This window comes from Cyprinus carpio, chromosome B13, assembly GCF_018340385.1.
Source record: "Cyprinus carpio isolate SPL01 chromosome B13, ASM1834038v1, whole genome shotgun sequence".
Lineage (NCBI taxonomy): Eukaryota > Metazoa > Chordata > Actinopteri > Cypriniformes > Cyprinidae > Cyprinus > Cyprinus carpio.
The window spans coordinates 24,096,349-24,113,993 of NC_056609.1; the positions used below are offsets into that span (position 1 = coordinate 24,096,349).

The 17,645-nt window shown below is 37.4% G+C and overlaps 1 protein-coding gene across 1 annotated transcript in view; it reads right to left on the reverse strand.

The window, feature by feature from the left end:
* lmbrd1 (LMBR1 domain containing 1) overlaps positions 1 to 17,645 on the reverse strand; it is an 80,755-nt gene that overhangs the window by 28,457 nt on the left and 34,653 nt on the right. Inside the window, exons 7-11 of the mRNA XM_042737390.1 lie at positions 14,836 to 14,909; positions 8,250 to 8,375; positions 7,699 to 7,851; positions 643 to 707; positions 179 to 281 (exon numbers count right to left, since the gene is read on the reverse strand). Coding sequence (XP_042593324.1) covers positions 179 to 281; positions 643 to 707; positions 7,699 to 7,851; positions 8,250 to 8,375; positions 14,836 to 14,909 — 521 coding nt within the window. The remainder of the gene's footprint in view (positions 1 to 178; positions 282 to 642; positions 708 to 7,698; positions 7,852 to 8,249; positions 8,376 to 14,835; positions 14,910 to 17,645) is intronic.

Sequence of the window (17,645 nt, forward strand, 5' to 3'; positions counted from 1 at the left end):
AATTGCCTACGATGAGCAGATCACATCCTTCACATCTCTTGCAACAGACACAAGCAAGTGCTGTTCTGCTGATAAGTTTCGTAGTAAAAACCAACAGCTCTGGTTGTCACTAGCACTCATGTTGAGGACACAAACGTAACATGATTCTGAGACAAAAGAAAAAGAGAAGGCTGCTCACCGGTTGCAGTGCCAGCAGTAGCTCATTAAGAGGGTTGGTTAGGTTGGTCCCAAAGATGATAAATCCAGTGCTGATACCAGCTGAATGTAAAGCTTTATCCAGACTGCAACAAGACAAACACATTTAACAGCATCATCACATAAGAGACTGAATTTAAAAACATCATTAACTACAGTTCTCCATGGTCTGCTATAGAATGATGGTACATTATTGTAAGTACAGTATGAGCTAATTTAGAGCGCTGCAGGTGTTGATGAATATGTGTGTACAATAACAACAGATTTATGGTAACTCCAGCACTGAATCAAAGTGTCCCTCAAATGCACTGTGCTCTGAGGGGACGTCATTCTTCCTGTGCCTTTTCAGTGGGGTGAGTCATTTGTTGGTAACGTGTGAATGTAAGAAAAACAGTGGGGTAGAGTCTGCCATCAGAGTGACATTTCATACAGGTTGAAGGAACTTACTTAGAAATAAACAAGGTCACGAAGAACAAAAGGGCCACCAGGATGAAGAAGACCCCGAGCAAGATCTGACAAGAACAAACAGAGACAAAGTTACAAACGTGTTGGGCAAACTACTTTAAAAGTTTAGTAACTTTATTTTAAAAACTATCCTTATTGAAATGTCACAAAATCACAAGACAACCACAGAAAATACACAAAAATAAATGACAGATTAAAAAACAGAATGTGCTTAGTTAATGAATAGAAACAACAAAAGAAAAACATTTATTTGAGATGGAAATATTTTGTAACAATGTTAAAGTCTCTAACGTTACTTCTGATTAATTTAATGTGTCCTTGCTGAACAAAAGTATACATTTCTTGCAATAAAGAAAATACCATAGGCATAGAGATATGGAAAGATTTAAAAAAATCCTATTACTTATTTAAAATAGCAGATCAGTTTGTATCAACTGTCATTAATCAAATAAATTAAATGAAAATAATGACAAACAGACATTCATAACTACACATTCTAAACATTCATTATGCTGTAAAATACATTACAATAAAATAAAAAATCCATTTTAAACCCATTTGACTTTTTCTTCCACTATGAATGATAAATAATTCACTGGTTGCTCGTTTCTATGCAATTATCCTGAAGAGGAAACGAGCAGAAAAATGGAAAAGCTTCACAAAAGGCATAAAAGTACCATAAAAACTAGTCCACATGACTTATGCACTATATTCCAAGTCGTCTGAAGTCATATGAAGATATGGGATAGTTCTTCACACAAAGTATCATATAGCTTTAGAAGACTTGGAATATAGTGCATGAGTCATATGGATGACTTTTATGATACTTTTATTGTGTTTTTTTGTCATTGTGGAGCTTGACAGCCCCAGTCCTTATTTACTCTCATAATACTGAAAAGAGTTGCCTGGATGTTCTTCAAAAATTCGGAATAAAAAGAAAATCATGTGGGTTTGGTGAGAAATGAGGGTGAGTAAATGATGACAACATAATAATAATTTAATTTAATTTTAGAAGGAACTATCCCTTTAAAGGAATTAGTGAATCGATTCTTTTGAAACAGTTCATTGAAATGCCCCGTCTGAACAAACTGATTCATTAAATTTCTACTACTTAGTTACTCCTCAACACTTATTTACAAACACACATATAGTAGTATAAAAAACTACACACTTCAAACTCCCTATTGGTCCATCATGTCTAACCCAGAGGTCGTGTCATTTTTTACACATGGCCATATGGTGCGACCCACCTCAGACTGACACAGTCACCAAGAGTAATATGGACAACATGTTCACAAGCTCTCTAAATAAGGAACAGACTGAACGGCAGAGGAAAGAGTAAGTGAACAAAGACGGAGACACAAACACTCACAACCCACAAAGCAAAACAAAACCAATATGCCAGACTGAACGGCTGCCTTTGACTGGCCTCCCGGAGCTCACGTCTGCTTGACTTGACTTGAGGGAGTAAACAAAACCCTGACGTGCGCAGTAATCACTCCAGATTTTCACAAAACAAAGGAAAAGAGGTGGCAAAAAGAAAAAAAGAAGAAAAAACTAATTTAGAACAAGCAGAAAATACTTCTATAGAGAGAGACTTAAAAGATGGACACATCTATCTACCCATCTGCCTTATTTTCTCTTATTTTTAGAGTGTCTCTTATTTTGATAGTAGATCCTCTATATTTCACATGTATGTTAACATTGTTTTATGTAATAATTACCTTAGACCAAACAATGCTAATACCAATTCTGAATCCTAATGAATATTCACAAAAGCAAGTGCCATTCGCATTGAACACACATTTCCCTCAAGAACAGATATGACAGATTGTGAACTGTAGCGAGAACATATATTTGTAAATGAGTGTGAATCCGCCTTCGAGACATAATCTATAACTAATTCAAATGAATGACTGCGAGTTATTAGTGATGCTAGAATTACGCTTTGTGGTTAAAAACACAGCTGGAGCTATTCTAAGCGTATATTAGGAATTTATGTCTCAAGCTGTTGCTGTTATACCAATAATAAACGCTTGCAGTTATAGCTGTAATAACCGTGACAGCCAGAGCTTTAACTTTACAGAAAGGAGTACATTAATAATAACAAAAGTTACAGCATCAGGCAATTCATTATTCATGACTTCATCCACACAACAAAACAGCAACCTTCAATATAGAGCATAAACACTGCTACCTAAACTCACGTGTGCCTGTTTTAAGTCCCTTTAGGAAGGTACCTACACGAGGTTACATGTCAACATGTTTGAAATATTATTGATCCCTTTAGAGAAGACATATCCACAAGTATCTACTCAAATATCATGCCCATAAAAATAGAAAAAAGAAATAAAGAGGCCATTTTTAGAGGCAAAATTATGCCAAATTTGTCAGTGTCGATAGCCTTGTAGGCAGCGTGACAGCATGTAGCGCCGTTGTGCTTCGGGTGTCCCGAGTTCCAGTCCCAGCTCGTGGACTTTTCCTGATCACATCCCCCACTCACTCTCCCACTTCACTTCCTGTCCTAAAGGCATAAAAACGGTAAAAAATATATCTTTTAAAAAAGCCAAATTTAAACTTGTTGCAGGTTGCAGAGAAGCACTTCTGAAGTGAAATTTAAGTGTCTTCACATGTTCACGTTCAATGCTGCTCAGAGGTAGATTAAAGGGACAGTTCACCCAAAAATTTTAATTACTCCATGATTTACTCACCAGCAAAGCATCCTATGAGTATATGACTTTCTTCTGTAAGACAAATCTAATCAGAGTTATACTAAAAATGTCCTGGCTCTTACAAGCATTATAATATCAGTGGATGGGTGTTTTCATTCAACAGTCCAAAATAAGTCCAATAAAGTGCCTCACATGGCTCTGGGGGGTGAATAAAGACCTCTTGTAGTGAACTGAATCGTTTTGGTTAAAAAAAATAAATAAATACATTTTAAACTTTATAAATGGTTATCTGTAATTTCCGCTAACTGTCACATGTGCAAGCTGTTCCGGGCGGATGATGTAGGATGTATGCGTAGCACATGCGCAGATGAGAATATGTTAGTCTCGCAAGAACCAGCCTTTGTTTACAGAAGCAAAAGAAGCATTGTTTCCATACTTTAGCAAATGAAAACTCCTCTTGGCTTAAATCATCCGATATTTTTCTGTACAAATCCTTGTTTTGTACTTCTAATTTGTAACCGGTGTTTTGTTTTGCTCTAAGCATGCGCTACGCATACATCCTACATCATCTGCCGTAAAGGCACTTTTTCATAAACGCGTGCACGCTAGTTAGCAGGAAGGACTTTTTTTTAATATATCTCATTGAATTCGTCTGAAAGAATAAAGTCATATACACCTAGGATGCCTTGACGGTGAGTAAATCATGTGCTTATTTAGATTTTTGGGTGAACTAACCCCTTAAATGAATTTAAACAGCAATAACAAATGTGTATGTTAATACTAGGGGCTGAGGTGGGGCTGAGCAAGCATAATTTAGTCTTTGATTCAGCATTGCATCTTCACACTGACTTTTAAGCAGGCACAGAGCAGCCTTAAATTGGCGGTGTAAAGGGGCCTTTAAGTGCAAAAAAAGAGTAAAATGGAACATAATGTACCACAAAATAGAACACAATCTCCAAAATACCAATGAACTATACAACATAGCATTAAGGATGTTTATTTGCCTTGAGGAAGGCACATAAACAGTTAACTTCTCTCATTGCTTTGTTTATTTCACATTGTGCACACATTCAAACTCTGTTTGTTATCTATATCAATTTTACATCTGCAGTGGCTTGTTTCCCCATGTTTGGCCATAACGGATCACTTGAGGCCCCTGGCAGTCAGATGTCCCTGGTCACATTGGCCCAGTCCATAATTGTCCTTGCTCTGAGCTCTGCCAAGGGCTGCATTATCAGTGCACTGTCTAAAAGTGTATTATGGGAGAGTTTTTTTTTTTTTTTTAAATATCCTTTGAATGATAATGAAAGCCTCTACAGGCATCACACTTGCACAGGCTTCATAAACAGGTTTATTTCATTTTATAATTGGACTCGTGACCACCTGCCACTGCTGTCATTCCCGGGGCCTGCTAGGTTCTAATGTGCAAACCTATTGACACACGTTCACATCTACTACAGCTCTACAGTTACAAGCGAACCACCATGACGACTATACGTATAGATCCAGCGTACTCATTATTTGTCGCAAAGGGAGGAAATATGTGCAATTTGCATGGTAAGTGTTCCATTTCATCTTCTGAGGGCTCATCAAAAAACCTAAGCACCTCCAATACACCACTTCCAATTTTCCGAACCAATTTCCGCCACAGATGAAACGGTAAACACAATAATTAAAATCAATCAAACTTAATCAATCAATTTGATACAGAATTTAGGTCAATTAACCTGCTCTCTTAATGGAATCAATCACATGCCGGGTCCACATTAATGGGTAATAGAGGTGTGCGCTCATGTATTCACGTACCTCACGATCTATTAGTCTGTGCTGACAGCTGAATTTATCTAAACTCACCAGCAGGGACTCACACGTATCAAATCACCCCATTGGACCACCCATGCAGCAGTTAACAAACCACCCACTGGGCCTCACTTTCTACAACCACGCAACTCTATTACCTAACACCATTGGCTCTCACAACGCGCATGGAAACTTGTTGAATATCAGTACACATGTTGTGTTAGCGACAACAAAGTACATGTCAGACTTCGCAGCAGGGAGCGGAGATCGAGCCTGAAAATGGCCCTTGGAGAATATGAAGAGGAAATGCTGACTTTTGCACTAAATCGTTAAATTTGCACTGTAAATCAAAGACATATGCTAAGCTTGCTATGCTAAAACAAGCGCAGCGCATCATGGCAACGTAAACAAAGTGCAGTGACCTATGGAGAGATCTGTTTGGCAGACAGATTTCTCTCAGTATGCATTTCCCCAGAAGCTCTTAAGGGAAAATTAGTAAATCTCAAGCCTAGTTTAGGTATAAATAGAGTCTGGAAACTATCATTAGAGTGCCATGTTCATGTCTGCTGCTAGTGGGCCACTAAAGACAGAAATGAGGAACCCCTCTGGTGCAGAGCATGCTGGGAGAAGAAACGATGCAGCAAGTGAATGAAAGGCAGCAAACATTTTAAAGATAGGCTAGAGGAGTGCAGAAGGTTTGTGACAATCACAGCAATTTTTGCATCACTAGATGTATATTTAATGAGAAAGTTATCTAAAAATGTAAATTCTGTCATCATTTACTCAACCACATTTTGCTATTTTCATGCTTAATAGCCTCAGTTCACGTGAACAGCCAGGATATTCTTTAAACATCACTTTTTGTGTCCCACAGGAGAAAGAAAGTCATACTAGAGCATGTTAGAATTTGGCTTTAACCTAGTTAAGGTCAATCCCAGCGAGCACACACATCGGAAAAGAGCTGCCAAATAAATAAATAGAAATATTACATATATATTAAATAAAAAAAAAAAAGGCTTCATTAGCTGGACGAAAGCACAGTCATGAGGTGAAATAATAATGCATCTAGCAAAGTGGTTACTCAGTTTGGCAAATCTGTGCCAAGGTGATAAAACCCGAAGGTTTTCTTGATATTCTTGGGAATACGTGGTGGCATTCAAATGAAGTCACAATGTACTGTACGTTTTACATCAAAGTCACCAGGAAAATAAATGTTCTTCACACCTCCCCCTTGATAGGCTTTGCAAGATAGAACAGTGACATAATGGAACAATTAATTAGGAACAAGATGATGAAAATGCTTCAAAAACATCAAACATCAAAAGGGAAAAGAATATAAAAGGTAAGCAAGTGTTGCAGTACAGTATAAGTCTAAACTTATATAAAGCACTTAAATAATATTTTATGCAAATGCCCTGGTGATTTTATTGCAAAACCGATGGAATTTTTTTAAGTAACTATGAAATGGCATCTACAGCCCTTTTTACTTCCGTAATGTAATGGATTTACAAGATTTACAACAGACCTGAATGAGAGTTAGCAGATGGCATCTAAATGTATTTACTATTATTGCAATAACTTTCATTAAATTAGTGGTAACAGCCATTAAATTACCAGATTATAAAACTGGCAAGATTTAAACTTCAAATAATCTCATAACAATGTCGAAATAGCTATTTGTCTATTAGTTAAACTAAAAAAAAAAAAAAAAAAAAAAAAAAAAAAAAACTGACAGAATAAAGAAAGAAAAGTTATTTCAGATGCAGAAAAACATTCTGATAAAGACCAGGAACACTTATTGTGGAAGAAAATAGGGGCAATTTTGACTTCATGTCTTTTGAGAAAACAGAACCCATTTGAATGACTTCTGATAAAATGTGGTGCAACAGGGTGAGGATTGCAGCTCACAAAGAGCTGAACTTGATCTGGCATCATTTGACTCGTTAAAACCTCTTACGAATGCTACTCTTATTCCATCAGAGAGAACTGTCACCTCTGGATATTCAGTTGTGTCGGTGTGTGGGAAGACAGCTGTTTATGATTTGAAGCATTTACTGTTTGATCCAAAGTATGAGTTAAAGAAATTGTATTCTTTCAAAACTGATACTGAACTACTGCGAAGTCTATTCAAGTTTATTAGCCAAAAATCCTCATTACAATCATCAGCTTTTTATTTTTTGAAGAGGTTTTGTCATAATTTAGTCTTTCTCTCACCCTAAGACTTAAAACTATATTGTGTCACTTTGTTAAAATAAATGTGGCTGCTCATATGTTTTCAGCTGTCAGAAAGTTGTACACATTCAGAACCAGTCATTTCTGAGTTCGTTTCAATAGATGGTCTCTTTGAGATGTTTTTTTTTTAATCTTGTTTAGAGAGTACACAAACAAAAAAGTAATTTCAAAAAGATCATAGAAAATTGGAATTCTTTTTGCATGACCTCTCTGATTCAAAGCCAAACACACAACACTGTCAAAAACAGAACCACATCAATGTGAGCAATCAGGAGTAGTTGAAAAGGCACATGTACAAGTCAATAAAGTTTATCTGAGGTAAAACTCAACACACCTTCATGGGACGGAGAGCTGAGCCCACTTTATTGCAGCAGTTCCTCTCTGCAATCTCAAGGTGACGGCCCTGCCGACGGAGCACCTGTAGCTTGGCTTCAAGATCCTGGAGGTTCCTCCGGTCTCTCATAGAGAGAGGACGCCCATCGGCACACTGAGGAGTAAGGTTCAAAACTTTTTATTGCATAAAAATACATCATACTGGTTTATATATACTGTATAGCAGCCATTACTCTAGTCTTCAGTCACATGATCCTTCAGAAATCATTCTATGTTTATTTGCTCAAAAACATTATGTTTATTGATGTGATTTTTATTTATCAGTTGAATGCATCTTTGCCGAATAAAAGTATTAAAACTATCCCAAACTTTTTGAACAGTAGTATACAAATTGTATTCTTTATTTGCATCTGTTGACAGCCCTCAGACCAATTTTGGGTCGAGACCCACCAATCAAAACCCACTGACCTCAAGGACAGCAACAGACAAGCAGTTGATCCTAAATAAATCGAGCAGAGCTCTGATCTGAATTCAATTCACACACACAGAGACCTTGGCTTTGAGCTTGTCTATCTGGTGCTCCACCTCCTCCGTGTCTTCAGTGTTCTCCAGCCGCTCATACAGGATGCTGCGCGTGCCTTTAATCAGGTTCAGCGGCAGAACGGACATCCCGTACGCCTGACATAGAGAAAGAATGAGCATTAAAGACCAATTATACACCATTCACACTCATCAGGCAGAGTGCCATCACAATTTCACCAAGAGTCCTGCCGATCGCCTCTAAGTACCACTGTGCAGGGGAACTAAATCCATACATTATGGCACTTGATAATAAAAGAGCACTTTCTAAATGGTGTCATTCAGAAGCCCACTGAATCCATGTATGTGTTTTCTGTGCAACGAGGGTGAAGAGGAGGAGATGAAAAGAGTGTGAGAGTGTGTGTTTGCATGCAGCGACCATTTTGAGATGTACGGCTTGATTTCCAGCAATGCACAGCCTAACAGTGCCCCCATGTGACGGCACAAAGTGCACTTTCACATGCACAGTGCATGACAGAAGATATATCTGAGCTCATGTAGGGAAATATGATAAAACCCTGCAGTTTCTGAAGGCCGTAATTCAGAGGTTATTCCAACACTGAGCTCATCTATGGTTTTTTTTTTTATCTTGTCATTAGGAAGCGCAGGTCTTATGCAGTGATGTTTGGGTCAGAAGCCTGCTAGCCTTCTCAATATGGGCTTTGTGAACTTTAATTAAAAATAAAGACCATCTTCAATACTCTCCTGGTAGCAAATCAATACAGGCAGAGAATAAAAGAGACAAGGTTGTGCGTACACACAGACCTCGAGAAAAACAAAAAAAAAAACTCATGCACCCACATTCGTGCAGTTCTGCCATTTTCAAAAGCTTTCATATCAACATGCTGACAAAAGTCAGCGGCACAATTAGATCTTCAGAAGGTGGCTAAAACACTGGTGACCTTTTTATCTTCTCTGCCGAAGATGCTTTTAGAGCAAGTGACGTGCTCTGTAAAACACGTCATCGCGAGAGTCAAGCCGAGTGCGTCCAGCCGTTGCCACGGGTCGCGACACCCTCTGCTATGAATCACGAGGGCTCTAAAGGCCGGACCATGTCCCGAATACCAAGCGCTCCTCATAAAAGAGGAATCTGTCCTGCAACCCCGGTGAGACGTCTCCTCCTCCTTCGCCTCCTCTTTCCCATTCTTTCCTGCCCTCCTTGCCCCTGCAGTCCGTCAAGCGTGAGAAAAATAAAAGAGACACTCCAAACAAAAACAGGTGTGTTCTGTGCTGATTGGAAAAGGAGACCCGAGGCAGGAGACAGAGAGACAGTATGATAGTTTGAGGAAGAGGGGCGAAAAGAGAGAGATAGAGGAAAGGTGGAGAGATGGAAGATGAAGAGGTTGCGGTTGTCAGCTGGAAGAACGGAGGAGAGATGGATGAAAGTGGGGATTGGAGAGAGAGAGAGAGAGAGAGAGAAGAGAAAAAGTGGAGGCGTACACCTCCTTACACAAGGATGCTTTTGTTCAACAGCCTGCATGGGAAAAGTGTGCGCTGCCACAAAACTATGAATTTCTTCAGACTTTCTTTACACTTTTCAATGTGGCAGATTATAATGTGCACAATTTTTCCAAGCAGACTGTATACCGTGGGACTCTTTCTCAGGGTTTTCTCACATTTTGATCAATACATTTAAGGATTTTTTTTGTACTTGTTTTAAAAACCATTGTCATTTTCTGATAAATGATTTTTGTTCCAGTTAGGAAATAAATATAATAGAATTCTGTTTTTTAAAAAAGGCTCAAAAGGGGCATCTAGATATTTAGACCAAAAATGTACATTCACAAAATTTCCATGATTAAAATTAGGAAATAAAGTTGTAGTGTTTTGAGAATAATCTCATAATAGTCATTTTTGTGAAAATAAATTCAACACTGTGAGATATTTTAAGAATAAAGTCAAAGCATTGTGATAATAAAATTGTGATTTCGTATGAAAAAAATGAATTTAGGTTTTCAAGACCATGAAGCCGTTTGATCATTTTGAGTAATCAGCTCTTTAAACTCTTTAACTTTGTGTTTGAGATCATTTAAATTAACATCCAAATCATGTTTTCAGTGTCAACGGAGCATACCGTAAATATGCAAATAAAGTCACAAAAGTATCTTTACTGATAAAGGAGAAAACGGATGTACGGTAATGCCAATCTGTTTTCAACAACAATAAAACACCAAAAATCAGTACATCCACTAAAATTACACGCAACATTAAACGTTCAAAAGGTCGATCTCGCATTGCTTTAAATACTCTCTTCCTTGTTCATGCCATAAGGTAGACAAAGAAAGTGAATAAAACTGTCAAAAAAAATACAAACAGATGTATAGAGAGTTCAGCATGCAACAAGCAATGGTCTTCTGCCAGATGGTGTTTCAGTGTTTCTTCTGTCCCTTTTGTGGTCTGTAAATTAAATACAAACGTGTTACACTGCTGGAAATGAGAGGCTAATTCTATTTGCTGTTGCTTTGTAAATATAACACTGTCAATTTACACCATCCATGCAGGTGTGGAGCACATTGAGAGAGAAACACATCTGTGTCACTCATCATGGAGAAAACTAAATTAATATAATATCTCAAACGTTTTATAAAACGCATAGTGCAGCTCTGGTTCTGGCTGCTGATTGGTCAATACAATGTTTCAGCTAAAACTGTAAAAACACAGTAGAGCTTCTGTGCAACTATTCTCTACCACGGTCAGCCTTCAATAAAGAACTTTTAAACAATTCAGTTATAAATGTGACCCTGGACCACAAAACCAGTCTTAAGTAGCATGGGTATATTTGTAGCAATAGCTAAAAATACATTGTATGGGTCAAAATTATACATCTTTCTTTTCTGCTAAATATCATTCAGATATTAAGTAAAGATCATGTTCCATGAAGATATTTTTTTTAATATCCTACCATAAATATATTAAAACTTAATTTTTGATTAGTAATATGCATTGCTAAGAACTTCATTTGGACAGATTTAAAGGCAAATTTCTCAATATTTAGGATTTGTTTTTTTTTTTTGTCACCCTCAGATTCCAGATTTTCAAATAGTTGTATCTCGACCAAATATTGTCCTATTATTGTCCTTTGTGGTGCAGGGTCACAAATAATAATGATGACAGTATACAGTATTAAGTACCATGAATTAACAATTGTTCTATAACATAATATAATATATTGTTTGGTCATGATACCTAATCTGTAATGTCAATACAGAAAAGAAAGAAAGAAAGAAAGAAAGAAAGAAAGAAAGAAAGAAAGAAAGAAAGATTGTTCTATAGAAAAGAGAATATAAGAAAACAGAAAGAAAAGAAAAGAAACCCCCCCCCGCCACAGAAAAGAAAGAAAGAAAGAAAGAAAGAAAGAAAGAAAGAAAGCCAACAAACCATCAAACAAGCAAAAAAAAAGAATTGAACTAATTAAAAAGACAGGTGGAAAAAGCATATTTTCTGTCTCAAGAATCCCATGAATAGGACTGAGATATGGAAAAAGGAGAGGAGACCTGAGAAAATGTTAATTTTGGCTTTTGTTGTTGAAGTGGCTCCTCAGATGCACCCGAGATGGTGAGGAGGAGGAAGAGGCTCTCTTGCCAGTCGCAGGTCATTTTTGCAGCACTATGATTAAATCAGTGGAAATTAATGCGGTCACCCTCTCATTGGGAATCAGCATCTTTGGGCCGCAGATTTAAGAGGGAGCGGAACCCTCCAGGGCTGAACGTCAGCACGCCAGCCAGTCTTTTAAATCACCACTCTGTGTCACGCAGCACAGGGACCGAGACGGCCCACGGTCAAGCGAACAGATCAAAGTGCCGTGATATACGCTCATATGCATATGCAAATATTACATGCACATTAAAAAGTCAGCAGGTCAATCATTTTCATTGTAACGTCACACCAGCAGCAAAATGAGCTTGATATAAGACCTCAGCATCTATATTACCCAATGAAGTATGTTAAATGAGTTCAATTGAGAATGCAAGCAGCGTTTTTGAAGCACAGCAACCGCTTTAGACTTTGAGAGGTCAGGGACCGCTTTGAGCAGAACGGGGCTCGATCAAGCATAAAACACACTTTTGCACCTCATAACATTGAGGGTGATAAAGGCTTCTTGAAACGGCATCTTGGACAAAGAAGGGTCTATGAGTACATAAAGGTGTCAAAAAAGGAGAGCCCTTTCAGACGATAAACACGAATGAGGTGACGATGAGTTCAAGGTGACTTGTGATCACTAATGGGAAAAGTTTAGAATGAAGTGGCAAGAACTGACACATACTGTACACAACAGTGACTGTCATTTAAAACCTGCCGGTGGAAGGTTTAAAAGATGTGTGCAAATGCTTGAATTCTCTCTTCTGAGGATTAAAGCAAAATACGAGCCATCGTGCAGGAAGTAAAAAAAAAATGCGTTTCAAGTGCAAAATCACTTTCTTCAGTTCAAAGAACAAAAAACATTTACCTAGAAGGAGCTCTTCTGCATTTTCCTGAATAAGCGATTCACCCCCAAACAGCCTGAAATAACCAAACTTTTGCAACTTCATGCTGTTTCACTTAAAAGCACGATTAAAACTCCCAGCATGATTGTTTTTAAGAGCTGGCCATCCAAGCATTGGATAGGTAAGTTAGCATCGCCCGCCCTGACCATATGGCACTTCAGAGGCTTATTAACAAGCCGAGGCTCCTGTTTGTATGTGCTTAGGTTGAATATTAATTCCCCAGTAGCTCAGCAAAGTGTGGTGCTGGCCAAAAACAGCAAGTGCTGAAGGTTTGAAATGCTTGCTTTAGTGTTTAGTTGAAACACAGCCGGCCATGGTGTTGTCATTACGGGTTTACTCTCGGCCAGTGGTTTGAATTAAGAGCAAGTGGCCACCTTGGCTCAAAGTGCAGTGATAAATTAACCTGCCCACCCTGGACAACACTGTGGCTGCATACGGCGCCCATCACTTAGATTCCATTAGGTTAATCATGCATAATAATAACACATAGGCCAGTATGATAAATCACCCAATGCTTCGGAAACTTGGATTAGGGAGGATGGGTGATTTGAGTTCTTTGGCGTAGAAAGGGAGGTGGGCTGAGAAAAGCAACAATAGGAAAGAGAAAGTGCAATAGGAACAGCCCGAGTGAGAGAACCCTGGTTTTTGACAAGAAATCTTTGATTGGTTTTGAGTTTGAGTTCAATAAAATGAGTGGGTAGATAAAAAAAGTGAGTTAGGTGTGTTTCTTTCTTTATAAGTAAGTTTCTTTGTTTTTGTTTTCAGGAGGTCAGAAAGGAGAACATTACCATCCTCAGAGCATTTTGAAAATTGTCAAACCTTTAATACAGGCCTGTATTCAATAGCTTGAAAGTCTCTGTTATGTACGATTACAATTACGTGAAAAGCACAATTAAAGCAGTGACTTATTAGTGACTTAGAATTAAAAGCAGCAGCAATTCAGTGTGATTCTTACTGAAATTTCATAATATCCAAAACTAAATTTGCAAATATGGTGTTGTATATACTAAAATTCTTAAATATTATATTATTCAATTTAGATCTTAATATATGTATTTTTTTTAAAAGATTGGGATTACAAAAAATTACACATATATTATTATACACACGGGCACCAATTCACAATTTGTGATACAAATTTCTTTATCATTGCAAGACTGATTATGCTATTGAATATGCTCCTTTATGTAAAATTACATATTTATATATTTATTTAAAGTAGTGTGCCACAGTGAACGTATACCACCTCATTCTCTTCAATCCCTGACAAAGCGGAGATTCTCATAGCCTGGTTACTCATGATGTTGCTGATGAAAAATGGATGACATTAACAAGTGTTACAGTACAATCAATTTATCTTATCCGAATAGAACAGCTACAGTATGCTGAAGGAATCAGAATACGGGCGTTTATTAATGGCCTTCAGGCTCAGATATATAAATAGGAGAGAGATAACAGGGCATATACATCATGCCAACGTCTCAGGCACACATCGGTGAGAAATGACAGAGTGTCATTTTGAGCGATTGCAGGCCAAAACGCAAGAATCACAAAACATTTCTAATGTTGAGGGGCCGCTTCATCATTCAGGATGACTACAATCAAAGACTGTTTCCATACAGGCGGCTTTTGTGGCATATGAGAAACCTACAACTCTACAATCAAAAGTCAACAACCACTTCAGGAAAATGATTCTCTTACACATCTATAATCACAATAATCACCTTAGTTGTTGTCATTACATAGTCAAATCATTGCTGTTTGTTTGAACTTCCAAACCAGCCTGACACTGGTTTAACCATTGGCATGAGTTTAGGGTGGGACAATTTCTTTTTTTTAACCAATGGCAAATGAGCCAGTGTTTTTGATACTAGTGGTACAGAAATGACACACTTCAGCCTTTATAATGACAGACAAGCACACTTAAATTGTGGACAGGAACATGCATATTATGTCTAAAACTGCTTCCCCGTGACAGTGCTGAGCAGTCTCTTCGCACAACCCTCTTAAACGCATGCAAATCGATGGGGCACAAGTAACCACCCACCATTACCAATTCTCTGTTGGCCACTCACCGTGTATGTGATCACTGCCAGCATGCCAATCAAGGTGAGCGAGCTGATGGAGAACGACAGGGCGGCCAGGCCATCTGCAAGACAGAGGGGAAATTTATTTATGACATGGGCCAAATGCATAGCTCTGTTAAGTTTTGGTCATACGCCAGATATTCAGAGCAGTTCCTGCCCCCCAGGGAAATTTCTCAATGCACCTCATCTTCTTTCCTCTCTCACTATCATTTCTCTCAACCTCCTCTTACTCTGACATAGTTACTGAAAGGTCAGCAAAGTTTTTGCCCTCTAAATTCTAATAGTCACAATGACATGTTGAAAATATAAAGGACGTTCAGGAAAGCTTTATTTAATAGTCAATATCAATACCAGTAAAATTACACAGTTCTTAATACCACAGGAAAAGCTAACATGCTAAACATTTTGCTTTATTTAAAAACTTTTAATATTTAATTAAAAGGTTTAATATTTTTACTTTTTTATTTATTGTATTTATTGTTGTTGATGATTACTAATAATAAATATTAATATATGAATATATTAAACACTATGGAGTATAAAAGTGCTTTAAAAGTATTTAAACTTAAAATTAAGTCAAGTAAAATTTAAGCAAGTAAATAATCTGTAACAAAATAAAACAATAAACAAATTATGAGAAAAACAATCAATTAAAAATGTAAACAGTATATACTGTTGTTGTTTATAAATAAAAAATATTAATACAATATAAAAATAACAAACGATATTTAAACCAAGAAATGTACATGTAAATGTACTTCAAAAGTACTTTTATAATTAGGTAGATTAAGCTAAATTTAATAAAGCATTAATTTTCACATTTATCAAGTAATTATTCAAGTAAATAATCAGTAATAAAAATAAAAAAATTACAAAAAAAAACTTAAAAAAAATACATTTATTTCAATGTTAAAATTTAGTTTCATCACTATATATATATATATAGATATATATATATATACACACACAACTACTTGAATTAATTTATTATGAATAACTGTTGTTACTCAAACTCTTTTTGTTTCATGAATATATACTGAATATATACAATGTTTGCAGTAAAAGAAAAATGCTGACTTTTGTTTACTGAGTAAAAACTTGCCTACTAGTCTCACTGGAAAATCAATGAAGGGGAAAAAAAACAGACAGCGCCATCTTTCTGCTCTTCCATAATTTAACAGGCACAAACCTGTTTGTTTTGTTTTTTTTGCTGTAAATAGCTTGACGTTTTTTTTTAGTATAGACTTCGTAATGTACATCTGAAGTTTTGTGAATCCCTAGTCCTCAAGATAGAAGATGGAACATGGAACTGAGAGAGAGGGGGAAAAAAGGGGGAAAATGAGTGAAAAGAGGAGAGGGCATGATGCCAGCTGTCAGATCTGAGGCCAGCTGAGGCAGATTTATGGGAAGTGACCGCCACCGCACTCCCTGTTAGGATCCCACCTGTCATAGGGAGCGAGAGAGTTGAACACACACAAACTCGCACGATTCCCCTTTCCTCTGGTTCTGAGCTATGGCCCAGTGGAGCAAAACACAGCATCCTGGCAGCCCTGAGCCCAGAAAGCCTCCTTCTGCCTGCAGCCTACCTCAATGGAATGCAACCTACTGTTCTCTGTTTATTTTTACTCAGGAACTGCTTTACATCACTCACAAAATGACTTCTTTCCATTCTGTTGAACCACATGAAGTCTGAGAAGTGTTTGCTGCACCACCCACCACGTTCCATACACAAAAAGCCGCGAGACACAGAAGCAGATGAGAAGAAATGAAGATGATTACACTCCTGCTTCCTAATGTAGCAAACGGAAGAATATAAAAAGAAGAGAAGCTTTGATGCCTGATGGCTGAAATGAGCATTTGCATCTGAATAGGTGTTTCCCTTTGTGATGTCCCCGCTTTTGTTAAGTGGCGAAGGCGCGATACCGGAGACAATGGCGTTCGTGTTTGCTACGGAAAGCCGCTCTGTTTATGAACTCCTCACAATGAAGGGGGACCTGCGTTTTCCGTCGCTTCCCCGGAAGACTTTCTGAGGGATTGGACAGAGAATATATTGTTTATTATCTGAGGCAGCTCCACAGCTGCTCTAGCGGCTGATTCCTCGGCACTCGGAGAGAGTGGAGGCCCTTATCTCGACATGCACGGAGCACCTCGGGCTTATGTACACTGAGGAGACCGCTGCCACTGAGAAGTGTTTATTAAAGAGCTCTTAGCCGTGGTATTCACAACATGAGCTTGCTATGATAACCTCATGGAGATGGAAAGCAGCTTGCTAAAGCCAACTCACTCACTGGATTCTGGATTACAGGAAAAGAGAAACGCACTGCTCCCAAACAATTATCGACAGAAATATTATCAAACAAAAGTGGTGCAAGCCTCTATGCACTATATGCACTACAGGAGAGGTTCGACTGAGAGCGATTTATCTTAATCTTATTTATGGTGCTCAAAAAAAAAAAAAAAAAAAAACTGAGCATAGACATATACTAGGCCTATATTTAATGCACAGACATAGTGAAAAGGCAAGGCACCAATTTTACAATTCTAACTAATATTAAAATTATTTATATTCATGTTTTATTAGACAATAAAGAATAAACAGACAACAATAAAAATCTAAATTAACAAGAAATAAAACAATTATATTTGAAACGCTACATGGCATCAAATTATATTATACAATATATTTAAAAAACTATTTTAATTTTGAGATTTGCTAAAGATATATTTAACTATTTAATTCAATTACTAGTGTTTTTAAAGATTAACTTAACACCAATTAAATGTAATATGACTGGTAA